The sequence below is a fragment of the Daldinia loculata genome (assembly GCF_022478755.1).
Source record: "Daldinia loculata strain CBS 113971 unplaced genomic scaffold F4817scaffold_15, whole genome shotgun sequence".
In the NCBI taxonomy this organism is placed as follows: domain Eukaryota; kingdom Fungi; phylum Ascomycota; class Sordariomycetes; order Xylariales; family Hypoxylaceae; genus Daldinia; species Daldinia loculata.
The window spans coordinates 161,508-185,080 of NW_026054869.1; the positions used below are offsets into that span (position 1 = coordinate 161,508).

The window sequence follows — 23,573 nt, forward strand, 5'->3', positions numbered from 1 at the left end:
TTACATTTAGTACCTTAGGTAAATACCTAGGATGTAGTAACCAAAGAGTAGAAGGTATAAGGCACTTGCATGTATGCATGTAGGTACACTGCCGTACATATAAGTGCGGCTCCTATGTTGAAGCAACATCCATCGTATAGGGAAGGGTGGACTTTCCTCGATGTCCTCGAGGTTATTGCCCTCCTCCTTTGTAGAGTCGAATGCGAAATGACCTTTACCGATTCTACCACATTTTATCTTCACATATTCCCATCTTAGCACATACATTCATCGAACTTCAGCACTATCATCTCCAATCGAGATCTTCCATGTTGAAAACGGTGACTTTTTGGTTAGTTTACATTTCAAACGGGCTTCTAAATTAGTCCAACTTCGCTGTTGGATTGACCGATTTTTTTTGGTTTCTGCATGTGGACGCCATTAACTACCGTCTTTGGATCCTGTCCTCTGCCCTTATTATATCTAGATACTTTATTCTACCCGGGCCAGAATGCACCGTCGGAATAGCACAAAGTTCCATCACCTTGACCGTCGAAAATCGGCTTCCTCTGCGAAAAGCGTTCATCTAGAGCATATCCATCCTGAGACGGCTAAGCGCGATGCTCAGGCTGCTGCTTCTCAAGCATTTGCGAGGGCTAGAGAACGCTCTACTACGGACACAACTTTATGGCCACCACCACGGAACAGCGATCCGACCAGGGCCTCTGGCTCTAGCAGTATACACGATAGACGCAACAGTGACTCTCCCATCAAGCGCCAACAAAGTGTCCGTTTTGTACGAGAGAACACCACACGTGGTACACGAAGTAATACCGTAGTCGAAAGTATGACGCCAACCTTCACAACCAATACATCCCAAGGTAGGACTGATGGAAACAATATTGAACCTCGACTGGCAAGCAGTGCCTCGGCGGCGGGAATGGTCTCTGCAGCCAAAGGCGCAGCAGGTGACTACATTAATGCACTCCTTACAGGCGAGGAGTATTATACGCCTGAAGACGACATTGCCTCCGTTCCTTCATCCTATCGGAAAATCCGAAAATCTAGGTCGATGTTCACCTGCTCTGAAGCCAGTATAGCTTCACGAGGCGACGATCAAAGCCCATCCTCTATAACAATAAATCAGCTCCCAACGATGTCTGCAGGTTCCTTGAATAGGGGTATTGGCGAAAGTACGCCTGGGACAAAACTTAAAGCACCCAAGTCCATGTCTTTCTTAAGGGGTCGCTATGATCAGTCGATGTTGTTCTCCAAGCGCCGTGGAAGTGTTCCTATGGGGCTATCTAGTAATGAAAGCTCTAAAACTCGGACCAATACGGAGGTTCCCACAAAGTCACAACCATCAGTCTTCTCTCGTTCAAAGTCTATCAACGCCGACAAGGTTCTCAGGAAGAGCATGAGAGATGGGAGTAATGATACCCTACTAATAGATGGGAAAATTCCCAAAGATGGCAGTCTAAGAAACCGCGCTCGGAAGGTCTCGAACAGCTTTAAGCATAAATTAAAAAGCTTCTTTAATTTGGTCAAAGGAGATACCGATGAAGCCGAGTTTCCCCCTCAACAAATTGAAGCTTCAAAATCCCATATCATGGACCCTAGCTCTTTGGGTTATACAGGATATGACGAATTTCAGTTCGAGCCGACAAGTGACGAAGCGGCTATATCACGCGTTCCTTCAGGAGTTCCGTCATTACATGCCGTCCCGTCATACCAGCAACTTCGTTCACGGCAAGGCAGCGTCGAGAGCCTAAGAAGCGAAAGAAGAGCCTCGGATGAAAGGTCTCGAGTAACAAGTTGGTCGAACTCAGACACCAACACACTTAACACGTTAAGCAGCCAGAAAAATGAATGGGACCGACAGCGTCTGTCAGTTATAAAAGAAAATGGGATGCATGTCTCTTCATCATCAGCAAGACCTTATGCCAATGCCTACGGCGTCAGTCCAGACACTAGTGTTCGTTCTGTTCAACCACCAATGCCACCACAGCCAGCGAGCATTGACAGTCAAAGAATCTACTCCGCGCTTATGAAAAGGCTTAACGATACGAATAAGCATTCGCGAAGAAGCGAACCTCAAAGGCAAGAAAGTGCCGATGGCTTCATTGATACGGATGCTATACCTTTGAGAGGTAGCTCTCGGGACCATGACAAACGATTGTCTATCTCGCGAGCAACCATTCGCCACGTTATTTCTGACGAGTTCTCCGACCTATCTTCGGCGAGAGCAACCGGAGAGAACCCAATTTCAAGTGGTCTCGGGCTTGACGCGAAACTGGACGAATCCCCTTTGCATTCCACCAGTGAATTAAACACCAAGAGACAGGAGCTTTCATCCTTTACATCAATAACCAGGGCAAATGAAGCCAGCGGGCTCACCAATGGAGATCTTCCACCAACCTCTGTCCCACACGTCGATAAACTCTCACCTCAGGCGAGAACATTGTCGACTCGTAGCTCGGCTTTCTTTGCCAGCCCTACGTGTCATCTATTCCGCACTCGAAGCCCATACAGACGTGCACTCCAAGATTATATGAAAGCCGAACCCCAGAATACACGAACCAGGTCCCCAGAGTTTAATCCTTGGATGCGTTCACTGACGAACCTACCCATCAGATGCCCGAGCACATGCGAGTCTGAAGTGGATAAGAAAATGTATTACGCGGAAAGTGTGTACTCTTGTACAACAGAGGAGCCATCTACTGGACCATTGAACAACAATGTATCTCATACTGTAGATGATTTGCCAAGGCATTCAACTACGCATGGAGATGCCACAATATTTGTTAGTCCTCCTGTCTACCGGCCTACTCCGCCGCCGCCACCTAAACAGAGAGTCACATCTTCAGCAAGTTCTGTGGAATGGAAAACGTGGCTATCTGCTAATGTTTCAAAACTCGAGGGCACGTCTGGTCGTGCGGACACAAATGTCATGGAATATGCCGTACCATCGACTCGTCCATCAGGTCATATTCGCGAAGAAGCCCAGATAAACGACGAGGACGAACATCTTCCATTAGAAGTATATAAGCCTACAAGACCGGACAGTGCTCTCGCAGCAATCGAGAACAATGCGAGAGCCTCCCCGCAGACCCCACGACATGTTCCAAAGGGTTCATCGCCAGTTTATGACTGCGGAAAAGAAAATGAGGTTCCGGAGCGACCTGCGGTTCTTTCTAAAAGTATATTACGTACTACACCATCATTAGCAAGCATGAAATCGGGTACCCAAGAAGCAAATACGTCTACAAAGAAAGGTGTGTTCGATTCCAACCGCCGGAAGTCTCTCGCACACACGCCCTCGCTCAACACCCTTGCGGGTAATTCTACTCCAACTTCAACTAGGAAGTTGGTAAGAAGACAGCTAGGACATAAGATTCATGCTACGCCCGCGGCGAGCCCAGGACTTGGATTAATAGTGGATAAAAGCTCGGGAAAGAACAGTGGCTCGACTAATTCAATGCGCATATTTGGCACAACGGTATTAAAGAAAACGGAAAACGTTAGCCCAAAAAGCATCGTCGATGCTGATGTTGACCCATACGGTGTCCAAGGGTCCGGTATCCTTGGCCCAGGGGCTGACCTGAATCCAGAGTCGATAGGAAGCAAGAAGATAGTTGATCTCTTCCTTAGTAGCAGGCGTAAGCGCATAGCGAGCGGCGAAGATGGTGGTGTATTTTCATAATAGACGTGTATAAGAGTTATCAGTTGGGTAATCTTGAGTTGGTTGTGAAAGGCGGACAGGAAACTAGCTTGAAGCACAGCACTTACGTAGCTGCGGCTTTTTCGAGCACCTCAGGTATTAGGAAAAGGAACTCACAGCATTATACGATACGGCTATAAAGACGGACGTATCGATAGAAGGAGTGTATAAAACGCTATACGACCATCGCTTAGTATGAATGAAGAAATGGCTACTTACGTCAAGACTTCCCGCTAGAGTAGCCATACGATTGTAATAGAAGCAAATTGATTCTGGACACTGTTCTGGGCAAGCTTAGTTATGCTGAATTATTTGAAATTGGAAATATTTACATGTTCGTATAAAGGTGTTTTCACGTCCTCATAATCCCTCGGGGAGCGCGTAGAGATGTTACATCAGCAGCCCCTGACCATTCGACTTGAACACAACCAATATGTACATATTTTCAAAGCTTCTTACCGGACAGGCCCTGATTCGAATAAGCAACTAATAATGTTAATAAGTGGTTGCTACAAATATGTGATTACTTCGATTAAGAAAAGACTTCTAGGCGGTGCCTAGTTCCGGAGTTGAGAATCAATCTCCTTAAAAGAAGTACTGGGCTCAAACATCAAAACCATGACAATTTCTTGGCCATAAGTAAAACCCCTAGACTGTACAATAACTGCCAAGAGTAGTGGGATCGCCTTCGAACGAAGATTGTTCCAGCGTTATATTCTACATCGATCGCTATTGACTTGGCGAAACCGCTCCTCTACCTTGACGCCAGAAGAAGAATAATTGCACACAATGGCTGGGTACCTAGGTTGGTGCGGTCTTATAGGTAACGTCGAAGGAGCGTGTGCGCCGATACGTTGCATTGCGGCTCCTTTGCGCAGCACCGCCGGCCAATCACAACCGTTCTCGGGCTCTGACGTGCGTTGCGCACTTACCGCGGGTTTCAGAAGCTGCTGGAGGCCAGTGTAGTTGTGTATCACGGGAGGGGCTGTGATCCTCCGACGTGAGGCATGTTATGGCTTGTGGCGTCGCTTGGGAAAGCTTGTTAGGTTGCATTGGTAGCGAGCTTATTCCCGTCTGAAGAAAGGGGGATGGATCGCCGAGATCTTCGGTCTGGATCAAGATTTCGTGATGAAACAAAAGATATGCCCTGTCATGGAAGGTGTACATATATATAGAACTAGGCATCCAATTGATGTATATCACTCTGAACATTATTTATCACATAGACATGGACGTATATAGTATACATATCTGTATGGCCTCGGCTGCAGCTTGTCAACGTCGTGTTGCCGTTTCTGTGGCGGCTTACCAGATAGGAGTTATAATAGCTATTTTCGGCCCCCTGTCTCAAACTAGAACAATATATTGAGTTGAGAAACAAGTGGCGGCCGTATAAGCCAAGGATACTTTCCGCGACGGGGGATACCGTGTCTCTCTTTTATGAAGGAGGTGTGACTTAGATACATAGCAAGTAAGCATATAATAAGTATACATACAGTCTGATCCTAGTTCTCTACGAGATGAATTTTAAAAGTTTACTTGAATTTCGTCTGTCTTCCCACGTGGGACCATGGATGTTGTCGACATAATTCTAGTATCATATGATTACGAAGTACCCCAGTCGTGAGCCTCCATGGAGGATAATCATCGTTACCGCGTCGACTATAGCGAGAATGTCGCGCCGAAGTATCCAGCGGGGAACCACGACGGAATTGAGGTAGTTCCTAGCGACTCTCCTTTCTATCCTCATCCTATATATACCGCCCCTCCGGCGAACAGAGGCGAAGAGTGGCCCTCGGTGCCGAAGAGTTGGGCCGATGCGCCGGTGTCAGCGGTAACAGCACCGGAGGAACATAATAAAGAAGAAAAGCGGCGGGTGTTGGGACTCACTATCCCGCTATTCTGGACAGTCGTCGTCATTATAGTTGTCGTTCTTGCAGCGGCTATTGGAGGGGGGATAGGCGGAGGCTTAACGGCGCAACAGAAATCCAACACCAGTGCATCAAGGTTCGTAACACCCGAATTATATCGTACTCCCTTGCTAAATGAGTTTAAAAGTGATACGGAAAACGCGCCCCAAGCATCCTCAACATCGGCCTCGCCGGCTTCTGCAACAACGACAGCACCGGCCAACGGCCCTCTTCCCTCAGACGGCGGGTGCCCCCTAATCAACGGACAAAGGTATACGCCGTATGCTGTAGATGGTAAACCCATCCCACTCGCGCAAGGCCTTGAGGGGCAACAGTTCCGACAACAATGTTACACGAACTATGTCTCGTCGGGAACATCACAGACGCACGATATCCTGCGCATATTCATGCCGACTCTCGAGAACTGTATGATGGCCTGTGCTGAGGCAAGTTACCCTTTTCCTCTCTGGCGACCGACACGGGCGTGTCTCGGGGTTCAAGGAAAAAAAAGAAATTCTAGCTAAGTCTCACTAAGTTAGAATATTCCCCGAGACATTCCGCGCCCCTTTAATTTTCTCGATTTGGTGCTGACTGATTCATTGTAGTACAACTCGGCGTACTACGCCAACTTGGGGAACGGGACCGGTGTCGGAGGCGGTTTCTGCGTTGCTGTGACGATAGTTAAAGTCGATGCTGGATTTTGCTACTTGAAAAATGGTACTAGTACGAATGATACTCTGGGCCATCCGGATACTTATTCGAGTGCTGTGTTGCTTACCAAGATCGATATACCGGATTCTCAAGGGGTTTAGGGGGTATCGCGACGGCTGTCTTATGAAGTGATATCAATTATAGAGAAAGGCAGATTAATTTACAGCTCTGCATTAAAATAACTATGTAGGTAAATATAATGTACTTATAAGATATGGATGCGTGCATGAGGTCTTTGGTTCCCTAGGTATCACACTGTAATTAGACAGTGGTACTTCGCCGCGAATTAGCCCATAAGCTGACTACCTAGAGGCTCAATAAAGGGGGAATTCGCGTACAATAGATAGTTAACGCAGTGTATTACCTATTATTTAAGTTTTGTTTATATTGTCTAGTAGAAGATGTGCCGCGAAGCTGGTGATATAGGTCATAAGTTCATAGCGCGTACTTTCGACCTGCCCTTTTCCAAGCCAGTCGTCCAAACATTCAGAATCCGTAAATTCCGACCACGTACCATTCCAAACACGCCCTATCTTACATCCCACAAGCCGTAACAGATTAACTGCTAGGCTACCACATCCATATCTTACATATTCCTAAGCTTAAGATCTACTCTTACCCAGTTCGCTCTGCGCCGTAGCAGTAGGGCCGCCTTTAACCCGCTGGCCCCCAGTGACCTGCTTTTCTCCCTCGGTAATGTCGTGGAGATTCTGGCTGTTGATGGGTTCATTGGCGTGACTCTGGGCCTGCGCCGTGGGTCCCCCCTTTACGGGCTGGTCTTGGCCCGTCAGTTCTTTCTCCGCGCTGTGGATTGTGGATATTGTGTGTGAGTCTAGCTTTCCGGTGTGTTGCGGGACGGGGTTGGCTGTCTATAACAGGGAAAGTTAGTTACGGGCGAGTTGTACTTATACGGTTTGAGGTTCGGGCAAGAACTTACGGAGGAGGCGATGCTCTGTGCTAGGGCTGCGGGGCCGCTTGATACAGGAACATCGCGACCTGTTACTTTCTTCTCTCCTTGCGCGACATCGGAAACTACGTCGGAGGAGACGGGCTGGTTGGCGTGTTTTTGCGCTTGGGCTGTTGGACCACCCGCTACAGGTCGGTCTTGACCTGTGAGTTCCTTCTCTTTGGCTGTGATTTCGGAGATGGACTGCGAGTTGAGAGTTCTGTTACTGGCCATGATGAATGTCTTCGGGACAGCTGGTCTAGGACTCGCGATGAGTGAGCTGATATTAGGTAGTCTAAAGAAGTTGGTAAGTACGGATCGAGACATGATTTCGAGATGAGTTTGTATAAGTAATTGTTGTGTAAGCGGGGGAAACGTTTCCTGGTAAAGGTTTAATATCTCTCTTTAACAATTGTTATAGCGACGTCTTTAATAATCTATTAGAAGGCTAAATTAGAGCTATATATATTTTCTTTTACATCTATGATGATTTGAACGTCATATAATACCAAATAACCCCGTATCTGACCTCATGGGTTGATCCTGTCCGTTTGTACCTACAGTAGCGCCATCGAGCAAGCCGGACACATCTCCGGTTCTGCTTTGACAACTACAAGCACCTTTAGTTATTCAACGGCATAGATTTTCCATGTATGTGCAATTTAATATCAGAGAAAATTTCTCTTGTAGTTGATTGTATGTTGCTCTACTACATAAATGGGGAGTTAGAAATATTAGCTCTAATAGATGACGTCAAACGCTGTAGGACTTATCGCCGAGACATTCTGGTGTAATCATTGCCTCCCGTCAATATCCACCCTGACGACATCAAGCCCGGCGAGACGGGGACAGGGACGCTAGACCTTGAACTTGGTGCTATATCGCGTAGTGATAAAGACGGTAGCTTGACGCTCTGGCCAGCGAAGTATAAGCTAGTGCTTGATATTGACGACCGCACGGCGTGGGACTTTGAGATCACAGGGGACCAAGTGGTGTTGGAGAAATTACCGCCGAAGAGGTTGTGAAGAAGAAAAAGGGGGAAAAGGGATGGGGTAGGAGGAGCGGAGAATGCCACCTGTGAAATATATAGTAAATAAGATCGCAATTTAGGTAAATATTTGCGAAAAAGTTGCACATGTGTTGCACATATGTATTAATATTAGTGATAAATCGAGCTAAGTATACAATCTACGAAACGAATGAATCTAATTCTCCGAGTTAATCGACACGGCACAGTTGGTATCCGACCTCCTCCCAGCGATCGTTGCCTACGCAAGGGTGGCACCAGAAGACATCATCTGGGTCTACGGCGCGCTTGATCTGGAGTAGGCGGTCGTAGTTGTCTCCCCAAAAACTTTGTTGCCAGTTTGGCTCTCCGGGGTTGTTCTATAACTCTTATTAGCCACTAGTTATGTTACTCATAAGGAGGTAAGTGAAATACCTCGTTCAAGTAAGATCCCATTTCAGGTGCTAATTTTCTGAGTGGTTCTACTTTAGCATTGATTTCGGCAAGGGCCTCCTCCTTGGCGGTCTGATTTAATGGTTGGAATTCCACACCGGTGACTTGAGGTGAGATAGAGTGTTAGTCTTTGGCCAAGAAGGATTGGGATATGAGTTTAGCTCACCAGCATGGATGATAGTCTTCCTCCACGACGGATTCACAGAGTCGCTGCCTCCCCTCGGCTTGGCATTCTTGGTACCCTGACCGGCTACAAGGAAAACTTCGCCGTTAAAGGCCTTAAAGGCCTCGCCTACAGCGGTTGCGTTCTTCGTCAAAGCTTCAGCGTCTAAGAGGTGAGAGCCGAGCCAGAGATCGGTACCCGCGCTGCCTTGATCATAATGGGTATTAAACCAGTCCTGTAGCTGGGCATAAGTCTGGGGTATTACTACCGGGGTTATTCCTGGCCAGGTCTTGTTCACATGCTCTATGATCGGTTTCCATACGTCAAGCATGTCATTTACATCTTGCGTATCCAGTAAGAGGAAGAAGCCGCCCATACCGGCCCCAGTTGTTGGGACGCCGGGGTACGAGAAGTTGCTCGAAACAATGCTGTAACCCGATATACCCTTGGAGTCTAGGTAAGGGTATTGCGAGAGTAAATACCCCGCCATCTCCGCAAAGTACGGCGCATCGACCTCAGGACTCAAGATGCTTACTGTGGCTGCCACAACTTTTGGCGAGGGATATGTGATAAGTGTAACCGAAGTCATAACTCCGAAGGTTGAACCACCTCCCTAAATTAGGCGATATTAATTAGTAGGCTTCATATGATCGGTAGGGGTAACATACACCTCGCATAGCCCAGAACAAGTCCTGGTTCTGGCACTCGTTCGCCACAACGATGTCTCCCGCGGATGTCACGACTTCCATTTCCAGGATTTGGTCCGCACCAAGTCCATATCGGGGAGCGAGGATAGAGTGTCCACCGCCGGTCAGATATCCACCAACGCTGACAGATTTGGCGTTACCACCAACTATGATCTGGCCTATCTTGCCGAGCTCCTCGTAAATACTTGAAAGTTGAGACCCGGGTCCTACCGTTGCAGCCGTGCTATTGAGAATGAAGTCGCACCCTTGTGGCTGGAATGACGTGTGCGTCTCCAGGGCTTGCATATGGTGCGTCCAGATCGAGAGGGCTCCCGGAGCTTGTGATCTGCCCTGGTAATCATGACCAGTACTTTTCACTACGATTCTAATGTTATATGTGCGTGCTATAATGCGTTATTAGACGGTCGAGTTCGTAACTGTGGCTCGCTTGGCTTGCGGGGAACTTACCAAAATCTATACTCAACTTGATATCCTGAGCGGTTGTCGCGTTCACGACGTATGCAGGGTATCCGTCAGGACTACACGGGGAATTTGCGTCGGGAAGGCAGGTGTCATTGTTGTACTGATTCCACATGCTTGAGATTGGATCATTCTGGGAGAAGTCGTAGGTAAGCCATTCTTGAGCGATAGCTGTGCACTGTTCGGCATCGTAGGTGGGTTGTTTAGGATGGCAGACAGCTCCTGGGGGGACCGCTCGAAGAAGCTTTCCTCCGGTAGATTGGTTGAACTGGGCCCATGTATCGGCGGACGGCCACTCGGGAGAACCGGGGGCGGCCTTGCAAGCTACTGCCGGGTGTTGTCCGCCGGTTGTTCTTGGCTGTCCTGAGAAGGCATCGCTATAAGCGAAGACGGAGGTGAGAGCAAGAAGTCTCAGCGAAGCTGCCATAGCGCTGTTAGTGAAACCTACGACTAATTGAGAGGTGATAGCCTATAGGTAGTAAACTCACACAGCAGTTAATATGAACGGATGTGACGAGCTTCATATATCAATTTGCAACTCCATTTTCAGCTCACCAACTCCGGCTTCAGCTTACGTATGTTGTGGATAGGTGACCAATAGCTACGCTGCGCCGCATACCCGATGATCACTGGTAGATGTTATAATGCGATAATAATACGTCGTTGACTAATCCTATTCTGCAATGAGGGTTGTTATTGGAGCTATGATATTTTTATGAGTTGTGGCTATGTAGACCCCTTGTATGTTGTATTGGAAAAAGCCGAGGCGCTGACCCCTTATACCACCTACACACTATATTATCTCCATCGTAATTAAACCCAGCTAACTCCGCGTCATAAATCTATCTCGATTTAAGTAAACAGTTTGGAATATATCTCAGCACCGTTTTCCCGTTTCAATTTCGGAGTTAGCAATCATCTATAACGAGTCGTTATTCTCACGCAGGCCGATTCACGACGGTAGTATCAGAACTGCCTTCTAAGCCGTTGCCCTTTTTCTTTTCCTCCAGGCCAAATTCTGTTTCTAGGTGTGTCCGTAACATTATCTCCTTCTCGAGAAAGCAGAGCAGGAATCCCACTAGCGCGAAAGCCAGAGAGACCTGCCATATCAACTGCAAGCTACGCGTGTAAACATCAATGACATGACCTCTCTGAGGTTCTGGGAAGCTTTGTATGAAGTCAGCATTAGCATATTCGTATGCATTCCCACTAGATAGCCGGGCCTCTATCTGTGAGTCGTCAATGCGCCAGGACTCGGTTACGAACTTGGCATTGAAGATGGCCGCGGGGATCGAAACACCCCAGATCGAACCATAAGCGCGCACGAACGCAAACGCGGCAGTAGCGGCAGCTGTATCGGACTCTGGAAGATCAGCTTGCACAGCCGGGAGGTTGGTAGACATCATAATACCAAGGCCGAAAGCCGCAATGATTTGAATAATAACCCATTCGGCGGTAGAAGTGTTTCGACTGAACCGTGAGAAGAGGCCAAAGCCTAAGGTTATCAGCACAAAGGCGATGATGTGCAGCGGTCGGTATCTCCCGGTTTTAGTCAAGACAACACCAGAGATAGCCCCAGTAACCACTGACAGAAGAGCAGTAGGCAGTAGTGCGAGACCAGATATAGTTGGCGACATCCTGAGGACGGCTTGGAAGTAGATAGGTAAAAAGTACAAGACCCAAAACAAACAGATGAAGTTAATGAAGGCGATTATCAAAGCCGCAGCGGGTGTGCGACGTTTGAAGACTCGTTCCGGTAGTGTTGGATAATCCCTGACCCACGGTGCCCCTTCATATATGTGGAAAAGAACTAAGCCAAAGACACCCAGGAAAAGAGGCACGAGTATTTGGTAAGATTTCCATTCGTATCGTGTTCCTCCCCACGACAGAGCAATTAGGACAGAGACGACGCTCCCGATGAGGATAGCATTTCCCACGTAATCAATTTTCTTGAGCCTTTCGACGATAGAAGTCTCTTTATCGTAATTTACTCGGAGGAAAAGCAGGTGTAATATTAAGGCCGTTCCGGAGACTGGGAGGTTGATGTAAAACACCTGAATATTGAAGACCGGTTAGTAATGCTAGTTGGACTACCAAAGAGACTCAAGATTAACACTCACCCATCGCCACGTGGTGCCATCAACAATGGCACCACCCACCAGAGGTCCAACGGCGGTTCCTAGGGAGAAGACACCAAACACGATACCCATATATGCACCGCGCTGGCGCAGAGGAATAAGGTCGGACACAATCAATTCGATGAGGAGATTAACACCACCGCCCCCTATTCCCTGTACCGCGCGCCCAGCGATCATCATAGCAGCATTATTCGCTCCGCCAGCGATGCCGCTACCGAGGGCAAAGAGGCTAACGACTGCTATCATCATCCATCGGCGGCCGAAGAGATCGCACATTTGGCCGATAAGGGGTAAGAACGCAGTACTGTAAGATAAAGGAGGTCTAAGTTAGTAAAAGACTGTAAAATTCTCGAGGATATGAATAGGGGTGACTTACCTTGTCAGGAAATACGCATTGACAAACCAAACGTATAGGTCTCCGGCGTCGAGTTCACGGGCGATAAATGGGAGAGCCGTTGAGACCACGGTAGACTCGACGGCTGCTAGTAGGGTAGTGAAGCAGATAGCTGAGAACACTGCCCAGAACCGCCAACCTTTCGGCAGAGTAGTCGATGGGGTACCATTATCATGGTTAACCGAAAGTTGACCTTCAGGTGAAGAATCCGGTTGGCCCTGCAAGGGCCTGTCTCCTAGGCTTTCGCTTGCCATATTCTAAAATAACTCGATATATACAGAATCCCGTATATGAAAGTTTGTAGATAGGGTTAGTGGGAGTAGGAGGTTCTCTAGAGTCCGAAGCAGACTTTGTATGATATTATCAACACCAGCTAGGGGCAGTCTTTGAAGCCCCATAAGAAGATTTCTAAGAATTCTAACTTCCCCATGGCATTACTTGCCAATATTTTCCCTGCAATAGGGGAAATAAGTTCTAAGATGTTATGAAGGTTACTAATACAGCCGTTTTGAGGCTTGCCAGGGACTTCCTAATAAGGCAAGTCGCCGACTGTGGGACTTTCGGTGCGCCGGCCGGCGATCCACACCCAACATACTGTCACACAGCAAGTAGGTATGTTAGGAAAGGAGAACATTGACTATTTTGAGAAACGCTGTGTAACTAGAGATATCACTATCATCTAAGTCGAAACGATGCCAGGAACATTGTATTCGATATTAAAGTATCTTAAAATAAAAAAGGTGCAGTCCAAATGATAATGTCCAACATATGACTATACCCTGGACTCAAATTGTAAGTATATTGCAGATAGTACGAAGGCGAGGAGTCATAATTTAACCGGAGCAATAGGCGACGAATTTACGCTCAGAGCTATGATATAATTACATGTATTCTATAAAAGTACCACTCGTAATCTAAGATGGATTTAAGTGTCCTTATTTTATGCCAAAAGTGCTTATCCCTAAAAGGGTAAATTCGCATTATGTCGTACCTTACGTTCCTGTAAATCATTATTATCATCAATTAAGGTGCACAATAAGCTTCTTGAGATCATCAAGCAAGTCAAACAACGCGTTCTCTCGAGTTCGAATTACATTCCGCGCTAGATCCGGCACAATAACCAAGGACGTGCCACCAAATGACTGAAAATCGCCCCTATACCCAGGAGTCTGCTTAGGGAACGTTACTTCTGCGACTAGTTCCTTCGCCCGCGCCATCATCGCGTCCATAGAATTGATGAGGAAAATAGATTGGGTCTCCGGTTTCGAGGGTAAGGAGAACGAGCCCACGGTAAAGTCAGGCATCTGAAACGGATATTGGATAGTACGGTTAGGCGCTCTGTGCGTGATAGAAGCTTTTATGAGTCGGAGGATCCTGTCGTAAGTTTCGATCAAGCGGAGGTAGCATGAGTACATGAGCAATTCCGAGGAGGCGTCTAAAGAAAATGATGGGAGCTTATTTTCGGTCGTGCTCTCGGTGACGCTGTTCTGAGGAGGTGGTAATCTTGAACAAATATGACTTATAACATCTATGAATAATTGCGATATGTGGAAAGTTTCCTCTATACTAAATTGTTTGGCCCCTGGTTGCGACGGGGCATTAGTAGTATTGGCTTCCGGGACCGTGTTTAAGTGGCGCATTAAGCGAATATTGAGGTTCGATAACCTTTCAAGTAAAGATATAAGATCTGAATTAGGCCCTCTTGTATTTGATAGACCCTCTATCAAGTCTAGTCGGCCGAGATCCAGCCTCACGGCTGCCGACGACGACGATTCAGGGGTATGATTTGGCAAGGTTAAAGAGTTTATAGTGAGATGTTGATTATTAACCACGCCATTCGAATCAGATACATCTATATCCATCTGAGATGGTTCAGTGTCAATTGATAATGTTTGATCGCTGGCCTGAGTAGGCGAAATCTGAGTCCGACGTCGTGATGTTGCCGGAGGGCTAGAAATACATTCGGCGTTAGCGCGGATACAGCGCTGACACGGCTCATCGTCGTTATCCCTTAGGCATTTTGATTTAGATCGGTGGCATCGGTCACAAGCCCGTCGTAGCTGGTTCTGGCGTATAGGTTGAAAATGAATCATAGTGCCGCCTGCTAAATATTAATTAATGTCTTTAAAATAGTGAGTTAATTATTGATGCATCCTTCATATTATGGCGTTGGTCTGGATTTATTTAACAGTATAGTATTATGCATATATCAAGATTAGTTATGCAGTTATCAATCATAATTATTTATAACAACAACGCCAGGGGTCTTCCTCAGAGTGTCGTATACCAATTCTTAACTAAATCTTCAACGGTTAGAAGATTGCTATGTAGTTGATTAATATTTCATAAGATATAATCCGTGAATTTTCATGATTATCAACACATCATTCAGAGTCTTGATAGTTAGTGTTTCTTCAACCCTTATTCGTTACACCTATACAATAACATTTTAAGGTACGGATATAATATACTCCTATTCCCAACAACCATTAGACACTAAACTAACTTCAGATAGAGTTGAATGCATGTCCAAGTCACTTTAATCTTTAAACTCTTTCTCTTTCCCATCCAACCTCAGCTTTGTCAATGCGACAGCGAGTCTGCACATTTGTTCCGGGTCCTCGGACACTTTTGTCCACAAGGTGTGCACGTCATCCCCAATTCCAATCGCCTTCGCCGTCTTCAAGCTTCGTGGGTCTATAAAAGGCGCCAGGCAGGTCCAGATATGCTGTGCTGTATCAAAGAATATATTGATACCGACATCGCCTAAACCCTTGATGTTCTTGAGTTCTGCCCTGATCTTTGTCGGGTCCTCGGAAGTGAGTTTGAGGATCGTGTTCAGATCGCCCTCTAAAGATGCGCATTGTTAATTATGATATGATAACCTCTAAATCTAACTTCTATGTAACTTACCGTACTTATCTTCGACGAGTTGAGCAAGGTCTCCCATCATAGTTGCTGTCTTTTCTCTGTGTAATTATTAGTTAGCGATTGCCTTCATCGCGCAATAGAATTAAAACCCTACCTATAGTGTGTATAACCGCCTTCAGTCAGGACCTCAGTTCTTTCCTCCCAACTACTTTTCTTCAAGACATCAAGCTTGTGATATCCAACCTTGATCACTAGATCGACAGTCTTAGCAGCTAATGCATGAGAGATTCTCGACGAGGACAGAATTGCATTTAGTAGCAATGCGAGGACAGTATCTGGGGTCGGTTTATCCGGATCAGATAAATCCGTCTGGCTAAGTGGTAGCTCTCCATACTGAGAGATCAACTGGCGAATCTTGGAATTTGACACACTCTCGTCGCCTTCATTTCCATTTGCCTCGGTGCTATTATGAGATTCGGTTTTCTTCTGCTTTGTCTCTGGCTCTTGTGCTTGCGTAGTTGTTGTGGCTTCGCTATGGGACCGCTTTTCGCCAGAGTTTGGCTCGTGGGTCTTGTTCTGCGAGCGAGTTGTCACCATTGTCACTTGGACTCTACCTAATTATAAGGCTATTTTACTATATAAAATGCTGGATATTGAAATATATAAGTTTATATTTAACTTCAATAATGATGTCATAAATTACTACATACATTAAGCACGTGGAGGGATTCAAGGATTTGGTAATTTATATCACATCACTATGATGGTATCAAATCCAAAGAGGACAAGTGGGGCGGAGGCTACCCCTATTATCACATTATATAAATATATAAATGTTTACAATATTTTCATCATGTCCAATAGTGGCAGCATAAAGCAGCTTTCAGGATTGGCTATCATCTGTGCAGTATTACTATAAAAGTGTCGACAAATAAGGTCTTATACTTAAAGCTACGCATCCTGTAGAATATATCAATCGGTTTAATGAACCTTTCCGCATTCGGGGTAATAGTCGATCGTCGTAGCACATCCGTCACCCCAGTACTTTTTTCCGCAGTGGTGGCAGCCGCTCTTTCGAATATCCTGGTAATCCCACCACATATCGTTGCCAGACCTAACACAACCCGGGTTTCCTGTGATGAGGATTCCGCAACCGAAGTCGGTACCTATACCGTGACAAACTCCCAGATGTGGCATTCCGCTTCTGCAGGAACGGGTTAGCTAACGTTGTTTTGAATGTTGGAAAACTTGGTCATGGGTAAAAGGTAACTTACCCAACAGCTCCATAGTTGATATCGTCATTCCTGATAAGTTTGTAATTGACAGCTTCATCGCAGTCTTGTACCTTTAGAGTAGCGCACATGATACTTCCCCAGCAATCGCATTTCGGCTTATCCGTCTTTTCCAGGGTCCGGTTCTCGTAAGCGAAGCTAAAGCCGTTGGGGATTGCAGAGGCATTGAGCGCGGCTACAAAGGCCGTCGAAACTAAGATGCTAAAACGCATATTTGTGGTGATAAGACTTGATCTCTTTTCATGTGGTTTCTGGTTTGAAAATATTCGTCGGGATTGAATACGCTGCCGAGAAGATGTAGGAATCAGAGGATGGGAGCTTCGAGGCCTATTTATATGTCCTTTCCTTCATTGGTACCTATAGGGTTAAAGTTATGACATACCCTCACTAGATATACCTACCTAGGCATTTATAAGGTTCTTAGAGATGCTATCCCTACGGAAGTTTGATACTGGGTCTTAAAGTAGATAGGTGTGTAGGTGTTATCTAAGATTCGCGGGCTCCTCCTGATGGCTTGGTCCCTTTCCACCACCAAGGAACTCAGAAGGGGGCTGGCACTGACTTCAATATAATATTGAAGCTAAAATTTAACTCGTAAGGAACTCTTCCCAAATCTTAAACGAGGAGATAGTATGTATACCTACGCATAGACCTCGACATGTTTGTGATCTTTGTCAATGTAGGCTTCTAATAGGTACTTCGAATTAGGATAAACTCGAACGACTTCTAAATAATCCAACTACGATCATTTTCTTGGCCCCAACCACAGTAGCATAAAACAAGTATCTGATGGGACTTTTTATTTCAATTTAGGGGAGATGATTTTATGTTCTTCTATACATATCTATAGTTTAGGTGCCTACGTGCATATAAGCCCCTTCCTGTATACCTTGGACACATACCTAGGTATATTCAAAAGTAGACAACGGTGATTAAGGTTCCTTTGGATGTATTATATTGATTCTGCAGCTAGGTCACAGTCAGGTTACGAAGCTTCTTCAAGTTTATTAACCCACTCCTTCCAGACCGCACCGATGTCATTCTTATAAATCCATGACATGTCCTTCCCACCATCCGTAATAATCTTGTTCTTAACGCGCTCATCAAACGCCGGGTTCCCTAGCACCTTCAATTTTGCAGCACGTTTGTCGGCCTCGGAAGAAAGGTGCGCGTACATCCGTGAGTAGTATGGCAACCTAATAGCGTCGAAGAGCGGTAGAGCTTTACTAGTATCATTCTTCCAGTATGCCAGAGCCTGCGCTAAAATCCAACCATCCTCCATCGCAAACCCTGCCCCAGATCCGAACGCGCCGGACAAAGCGTGCGACGAGTCCCCAACAAGTACGACTTTGTTGCCCCACGCTGTGAGTTGAGCAAGCTCGGGACCAGCGAAAGCAGCAAACTCTCGCCAGCCGCCAGGAGGAACGCGCGCGAGCGCTTCTCTTATTTCGGGCAGATACTCCTGCATTGTGTTAGCGAGATTAGGCATAGTTAGAGGACGGATAATACCGTAAAATGCGACTCAACATGAGCATTCTCAACTGGAACACCCCAGCTTTTCTTATTTGCGCTATGGATTGCTGGATCTTGCCATGCCCTAGAAGCTATCTCCCATAGGCCTTCCCCAACAGGAGAAAAATAGACATGTGTAGTCGGCGTATGCCACCACCCGGTAATCTCGAAGCGAGGGTCTAAGTCTTTCACGTCGTCCCAGGGTAGAAGAGTCCTCCATATTGTCGTTCCTGTGAACTTGATTTCGTAATTCGGCCAAGCCGTATCTCGCACCACCTATTTGTCTCCTATAAGAGACTCTCTTTTAGACTGGATAGTGAAGAATGTCTTACAGATCTAATGCCGTCGGCACCGACTACTAGATCGGCTGTTACAACACTGCCGTCTTCGAAATGTAGCTCAACACCCTCGTGACCTTTATCAATTATACGTGTCAATCTCTTGGAGAGATGTATTACGCCAGGTTTCACGTGCGCTAAGAGAGCTGATTGAAGCTTCGTCCGCTGGGTTCGAACCGGAGGTCTCTGATCAAAATTCCTCGGCTTCTCACGGCGGTCAAGCTCCTCCCCAGAGCGTCCATTCCTTCCAAGAGTTTAGTAATGAGTTTTAACGAGTATATCAGCACTTACATATTCAAAATTACCCATGTCGGGTGGCCGCTGGTTAATGTATCGGCGACGCCAAGGAGCTCCAGCACGTTCCACGTATTCGAACCAATACTTATACCAGCGCCTACTTCCCGCAATACTGTAGCCTGCTCATAGAGATTTACCGAGACATTTGGAATCTTAGAGAGGGCGATAGCAGTTGCGAGGCCACCGGGACCGCCACCGATAATGGCCACACGTAAGTGGCGACTAGAAGAGTTCACAGTCATCTTAAAAATAGACAACCAGGTATGTAGGTGAACGAACACCTATTACCAGAGTCTTGGATATTGGTATAGTCCTTTTACTATACAACTCCGCCTCTATAAGCGACTTATAGAGAATAATTACAAACTCTTACAAAGCAGTATAACGTCAATCATCACGTGAATGACGTGCGAACGACTTACTCCTCTCCTGGAAGTTACTGATAAGACCGAGTTCATCAAGTGGCCTTATGGACGTAGGACTCAGTGCATACCTAGCTAGTTGAGTTAAGAGCGAATGTTATACTGAGGTCTATCAAGGCCATTCGGTTTTCGCCGGTTTGTGTGGTAATCGCAATTACCCCTGTCTCAATATAAGCAACTCAGGCCGACCTTCAAATCCAATCCGAGCTGTACGAAGCTAAGATGATTGGTCTCGGAAAATATCGAAGTTTTCTTGGCTTATGTTAAATACAGTTACCTTGGCAAACCTCCAGAATAGTTTTGTCAACCACTGATAAATATCAAGTCCATTACATCGACATATATCATGTTAGTACAAAATCCTAGGAATACGCCTTGACTTACTTAATGTACGCAACACTACCTATATAATATAGACTAAATCTACCGGACCGGAAATATGCTGTTTTAACCTCTCACTATAATCTTAAAAGACATACCTAGGTCAATGATTACATGTATGTTAATGTTTTGTATAACCGTTTAGTCCTTTATATGGCATAAACCCATTTTGTGGGATAGGAATTAATATAATTTAAATAATAGGAATAATTTTAATAAATCATTATAATTGCAATATTAATTTAATTAATTTAAATTTATTTTTAATCGATTGCGTTAATTACGGGCATTTTTACGTGTTTTATTTTTTAAATTTTTTTCTTTTTTTAATGTAATATTATTTTTTATTAACGTTAGTTTTAATTTTTATTTAACTTACGTTAATTTAATCTTTAAAAAATTAATAAATATTTTATTTAATTTAAATAATATAAATTAACGTTTATTAAACATTAAATTATTTAATTGTAATTATAATTAATTAATATTAATTTATTAATGTTATATTTTAATTATTATTAAAAAAAATGCTTTATTATTTTTATTTATTAAATCGTAAATGTTATAATTAATAAACCTGTCGTTTTTTTTTAACTGTTTAAATTACGTAATAAAAATATATATATTTTTAAACGTTTTTTAAAAAGTTTTTAATGATTTATAAAATGGTATATAAATTTATATTAACGTTATTAATTAAATAAATAAAAGTTATATATTACCGATTATTTTATTAACATTTAACGGTTATAACTTTAAATTAAATTAATTTAAATAAATGTTACGTAATAAAAAGGTTTTTTTATTAACGTTTATGTATAATTATAATATTTGTTATTTGTAAATAAACGCAGTAATTTAATAACCACCGTAAGTTATATTTTTATAATAAAAGTATATTTTTAAAAACGAATAAACGTTTATATTAAAAAGTTGTATTTTATCGTTTAAATGCGTTAACAAATAAATAAAAATTAATTTAATTTTATATATTTTTAATATAAAATAAACGTTAATGTAAATTATATAATTATTTAATATTAATAATTTATAATTGTTATAATAACGTGGTTTTATTTTAAATAAAAATATGTTTTTTAATTATTTATAAACATATCATTACGTAAGGATTAATCACGTGTTAACACGTGATTAATTTTTACATAAAAAGTAATTTTTTTTAAATAATATTTATACATATAATTTATAATTAATATAATATTAATTAATTAATATAATAACAATTATCGCGATAATTTTATTTTATATTATTTTTTTTTTTTTTATTTGTTACGTTATTTTATTCGTTACATTATTTCTTTTTATTATTTAATCCATACGAATACTTTATTTTATTTATATTAATTAATGGTTAATTAAAAAACAAAACCATAAATTAATAAGGTTAAAAAAAATCATAAAAAACGTTAAACGTTTTTTTTTATTTTTTTTTAACAAAAAAAAATAATGGTATTAACGGTTATTATATTATTTTAAAATTTTAAAACTTTTAAATAAATTAAAAAATTTACATTTATCACGCATTTTTACATAACTTTATTATATTTACAATTATAACCATTTAACATAATTTTTTTACAATTTAATATAATTTTAATATAAAATAAATATATCGATAATAATCTTTTAAATATAAAATTTAACATCGGTTAATTAAACATATTTTAATTAAATAATGTTTTTAATTAAATAAAATAATAACGGAATAAATTAATACGTATTATATTAAAAGTTTTATATATTTTAAATATTATAATAATAAATATAACGAAAATACATAAAATAATTTTAAAAATTTTTTTATAAAATAATAAATAAAATACTTTTAAAAGGTAAACCGTTTATTATAATCATTAATAATAAATTATTTTTTATATTATAAAATATATTTTAACAAAAAAAAAACTTTTTTAAAAAAATTAAAAATAATAATTAATGTTAAAAAATTCACAAAATTTTTATTTAATAAAAATACATATTTATTAAAACATTACTTTAATGGTTTTATTTTAATAATTAACCCATATTACGTTAATAAATTTAACAAAAACATTATAACAATAATATAATTTAAACTGTAAAAAACACATGCCCGTGTAAAAATAACATCCGAACCACTTTAAATACAAACAATACAGTTAAATAAAAAATAACCAACGGTACCGGAAATAATACAATCAATCACAACTACACCAAAACCAACCTTATAAAACATACAATTGATTTTATAAACAATCACGTTAAAGTTTAATAAACTTATTACGTATATTTAACCGATAAAATTACCACAAAGTATTATTAACCATATTAAAATATATAATAATAACAAATATAAATATAAAAATAAAAAGTATAATTTAACAAATAACATATTAAATAAAAAAATTAAAATTGTTAAAAATTTTTATTATAAAATTAAAATTAAATAATTATATTAAATTTATTATAATATATAATTATTTTTAATTAATTTAAATTAATAATTTTTATAATTTAACCGAAAATAATTTTATTTTTAATTAAATAACTTTTATTTTAACTGTTTTAATTAATTAACTTTAATTAACTTTAATTAATTTTAATTAATATAATAAAAGATTTTACTATAAATTTATTTAAATTTATTATATATTATTATATTAAATTTAAAATTTATTAATAATTACGTTATAATATAAAAAAAACGGATTAAAAAAAAAAAATTTATTAATGTTAAATTAATTAAATTATATATAATTATATTTTAATAAATATATATGTATGGTAAAATAATAAATAAAGTAATTAAAATAATAATAATATTAAAATTAATATATTAATAATGTTTAAAAAAAAGAAATTATTTATGAAATTATACCGGAAATATAACTTATTTATATATGTATACCTTTTTTTTATTATAAAAAAAAAGCTTTTTTTTTAATTATTATATAACCATTATTTATTTTATTTTATTTTTATAATTAATTAATTATAAATTTTCTTATTGGTTAATTTACTTTATTACTTTATAATTTTTTTTTTTATTTATTTTTCCAGTTTTAAGTTAATTTAATTATTTTTTATTAATATTTGTATAATTTTATTTAATAAAGTTTTTATTATTATATTAATTAAATTATATTTGTTATAAATTTAACAAATATTATTAATTTTCCAATTTTTATATAATTATTATAAAGTTATAAAATTAATTATTAATCTTTTTTTATTAATATTATTTATTTAAACAAAATATTGGTATAATAAGAAAAAGTTGGTATATAAAATAAAAGAAATTTTAAGAAAATTTATTCGGTTAAAAATTATATTAATTATGTTATAAATAATGTAATTTACGTTAAACCTTTATATTATGCCATAAATTTTATTTATAAATACGTTATAAATAATTTGTTTATATTTAATAAATAATTAATAAATAATATTGTTTATAATATATATTTTATTATTATAATTTATAAGTTTTTTATTGTTAAATATAATAATATAATTAATTTAAAAATTTATATTTTAGTTATTAATAAATAATTTGTTTATAAAAACGTATAAGTGTAAATTTTATAAATTTAATTTAATAAAATTAAAGTTTTAATTTTTATATTTTATTTATTATTTAATTTATGTATTTAATATTTTTACTTTTTTTAAATCAAGTTTTATATATTATATTATTATAAAATAATTAAAGGTGATTTTAAATTAATAAATAAATATAATATAAACGTTTTTTATTTGTTATTTTATGTAATATTTTATTATGTTAAATATTTTTAAATTTAATGGTTTTAATTTTTTAACTTATTTTTTTTAAGTAATAATAATTATCTTTTTATAAATTATAATGTGTAA

The 23,573-nt window shown here is 40.6% G+C and overlaps 9 protein-coding genes across 9 annotated transcripts; 2 read left to right on the forward strand and 7 right to left on the reverse strand.

Moving 5' to 3' along the window:
* Nucleotides 1–42: 42 nt before the first annotated feature.
* On the forward strand, nucleotides 43–3,932 carry F4817DRAFT_332898 (uncharacterized protein). The gene has a single exon (XM_049302708.1). The coding sequence runs from the start codon at nucleotides 491–493 to the stop codon at nucleotides 3,680–3,682; it is 3,192 nt and encodes a 1,063-aa protein (XP_049160512.1). The 5' UTR covers nucleotides 43–490; the 3' UTR covers nucleotides 3,683–3,932.
* A 1,272-nt stretch (nucleotides 3,933–5,204) lies between these two features.
* Nucleotides 5,205–6,536, forward strand: F4817DRAFT_332900 (uncharacterized protein). Its single transcript, XM_049302709.1, has 3 exons — nucleotides 5,205–5,707; nucleotides 5,759–6,056; nucleotides 6,216–6,536. Exons 1-3 carry the CDS (start codon nucleotides 5,334–5,336, stop codon nucleotides 6,420–6,422), a joined length of 879 nt encoding a protein of 292 aa, XP_049160513.1. The 5' UTR covers nucleotides 5,205–5,333; the 3' UTR covers nucleotides 6,423–6,536.
* Nucleotides 6,537–6,727: 191 nt separating this feature from the next.
* F4817DRAFT_364170 (uncharacterized protein) lies at nucleotides 6,728–7,501 on the reverse strand (the record flags this gene model as incomplete). Its single annotated transcript, XM_049306720.1, has 2 exons — nucleotides 6,728–7,190; nucleotides 7,259–7,501. 2 exons carry the CDS (start codon nucleotides 7,499–7,501, stop codon nucleotides 6,924–6,926), a joined length of 510 nt encoding a protein of 169 aa, XP_049160514.1. The 3' UTR covers nucleotides 6,728–6,923.
* Nucleotides 7,502–8,403: 902 nt separating this feature from the next.
* F4817DRAFT_54355 (FAD-binding domain-containing protein) lies at nucleotides 8,404–10,555 on the reverse strand. Its single transcript, XM_049307618.1, has 5 exons — nucleotides 10,044–10,555; nucleotides 9,558–9,979; nucleotides 8,893–9,502; nucleotides 8,709–8,830; nucleotides 8,404–8,653 (listed from the first exon to the last, which is right to left on the reverse strand). Exons 1-5 carry the CDS (start codon nucleotides 10,480–10,482, stop codon nucleotides 8,486–8,488), a joined length of 1,761 nt encoding a protein of 586 aa, XP_049160515.1. The 5' UTR covers nucleotides 10,483–10,555; the 3' UTR covers nucleotides 8,404–8,485.
* A 305-nt stretch (nucleotides 10,556–10,860) lies between these two features.
* On the reverse strand, nucleotides 10,861–12,859 carry F4817DRAFT_364174 (MFS general substrate transporter). The gene is made up of 3 exons (XM_049306721.1): nucleotides 12,570–12,859; nucleotides 12,176–12,497; nucleotides 10,861–12,109 (listed from the first exon to the last, which is right to left on the reverse strand). Exons 1-3 carry the CDS (start codon nucleotides 12,839–12,841, stop codon nucleotides 10,994–10,996), a joined length of 1,710 nt encoding a protein of 569 aa, XP_049160516.1. The 5' UTR covers nucleotides 12,842–12,859; the 3' UTR covers nucleotides 10,861–10,993.
* Nucleotides 12,860–13,516: 657 nt separating this feature from the next.
* Nucleotides 13,517–14,713, reverse strand: F4817DRAFT_54362 (uncharacterized protein). The gene has a single exon (XM_049307619.1). It carries the CDS (start codon nucleotides 14,678–14,680, stop codon nucleotides 13,607–13,609), a length of 1,074 nt encoding a protein of 357 aa, XP_049160517.1. The 5' UTR covers nucleotides 14,681–14,713; the 3' UTR covers nucleotides 13,517–13,606.
* Nucleotides 14,714–14,990: 277 nt separating this feature from the next.
* Nucleotides 14,991–16,119, reverse strand: F4817DRAFT_54363 (uncharacterized protein). Its single transcript, XM_049307620.1, has 3 exons — nucleotides 15,613–16,119; nucleotides 15,501–15,556; nucleotides 14,991–15,437 (listed from the first exon to the last, which is right to left on the reverse strand). The coding sequence occupies exons 1-3, from the start codon at nucleotides 16,053–16,055 to the stop codon at nucleotides 15,127–15,129; spliced, it is 810 nt and encodes a 269-aa protein (XP_049160518.1). The 5' UTR covers nucleotides 16,056–16,119; the 3' UTR covers nucleotides 14,991–15,126.
* A 320-nt stretch (nucleotides 16,120–16,439) lies between these two features.
* On the reverse strand, nucleotides 16,440–16,962 carry F4817DRAFT_314418 (uncharacterized protein; the record flags this gene model as incomplete). Its single annotated transcript, XM_049300396.1, has 2 exons — nucleotides 16,440–16,662; nucleotides 16,733–16,962. The coding sequence occupies 2 exons, from the start codon at nucleotides 16,960–16,962 to the stop codon at nucleotides 16,440–16,442; spliced, it is 453 nt and encodes a 150-aa protein (XP_049160519.1).
* A 773-nt stretch (nucleotides 16,963–17,735) lies between these two features.
* Nucleotides 17,736–19,781, reverse strand: F4817DRAFT_364177 (FAD/NAD(P)-binding domain-containing protein; the record flags this gene model as incomplete). The annotated part of the gene is made up of 4 exons (XM_049306722.1): nucleotides 18,892–19,781; nucleotides 18,595–18,844; nucleotides 18,260–18,538; nucleotides 17,736–18,212 (listed from the first exon to the last, which is right to left on the reverse strand). Exons 1-4 carry the CDS (start codon nucleotides 19,137–19,139, stop codon nucleotides 17,736–17,738), a joined length of 1,254 nt encoding a protein of 417 aa, XP_049160520.1. The 5' UTR covers nucleotides 19,140–19,781.
* Between the last annotated feature and the right edge of the window lie 3,792 nt (nucleotides 19,782–23,573).

Coding starts and splice junctions, on each gene's coding strand:
- F4817DRAFT_54355 (XM_049307618.1), bottom strand. CDS start 10,482: ATGGCAGCTTCGCTGAGACTTCTTGCTCTCACCTCCGTCTTCGCTTAT. Junction 9,980..10,043: donor CAAGTTGAGTATAGATTTTG/GTAAGTTCCCCG, acceptor AACGCATTATAG/CACGCACATATAACATTAGA. Junction 9,503..9,557: donor TGTTCTGGGCTATGCGAGGT/GTATGTTACCCC, acceptor CGCCTAATTTAG/GGAGGTGGTTCAACCTTCGG.
- F4817DRAFT_332900 (XM_049302709.1), top strand. CDS start 5,334: ATGGAGGATAATCATCGTTACCGCGTCGACTATAGCGAGAATGTCGCG. Junction 5,708..5,758: donor TCCAACACCAGTGCATCAAG/GTTCGTAACACC, acceptor TGAGTTTAAAAG/TGATACGGAAAACGCGCCCC. Junction 6,057..6,215: donor GTATGATGGCCTGTGCTGAG/GCAAGTTACCCT, acceptor GATTCATTGTAG/TACAACTCGGCGTACTACGC.
- F4817DRAFT_54363 (XM_049307620.1), bottom strand. CDS start 16,055: ATGGTGACAACTCGCTCGCAGAACAAGACCCACGAGCCAAACTCTGGC. Junction 15,557..15,612: donor GGCGGTTATACACACTATAG/GTAGGGTTTTAA, acceptor ATAATTACACAG/AGAAAAGACAGCAACTATGA. Junction 15,438..15,500: donor ACTCGTCGAAGATAAGTACG/GTAAGTTACATA, acceptor GCGCATCTTTAG/AGGGCGATCTGAACACGATC.
- F4817DRAFT_332898 (XM_049302708.1), top strand. CDS start 491: ATGCACCGTCGGAATAGCACAAAGTTCCATCACCTTGACCGTCGAAAA.
- F4817DRAFT_54362 (XM_049307619.1), bottom strand. CDS start 14,680: ATGATTCATTTTCAACCTATACGCCAGAACCAGCTACGACGGGCTTGT.
- F4817DRAFT_364174 (XM_049306721.1), bottom strand. CDS start 12,841: ATGGCAAGCGAAAGCCTAGGAGACAGGCCCTTGCAGGGCCAACCGGAT. Junction 12,498..12,569: donor AATGCGTATTTCCTGACAAG/GTAAGTCACCCC, acceptor TTTATCTTACAG/TACTGCGTTCTTACCCCTTA. Junction 12,110..12,175: donor ATGGCACCACGTGGCGATGG/GTGAGTGTTAAT, acceptor TTCAATATTCAG/GTGTTTTACATCAACCTCCC.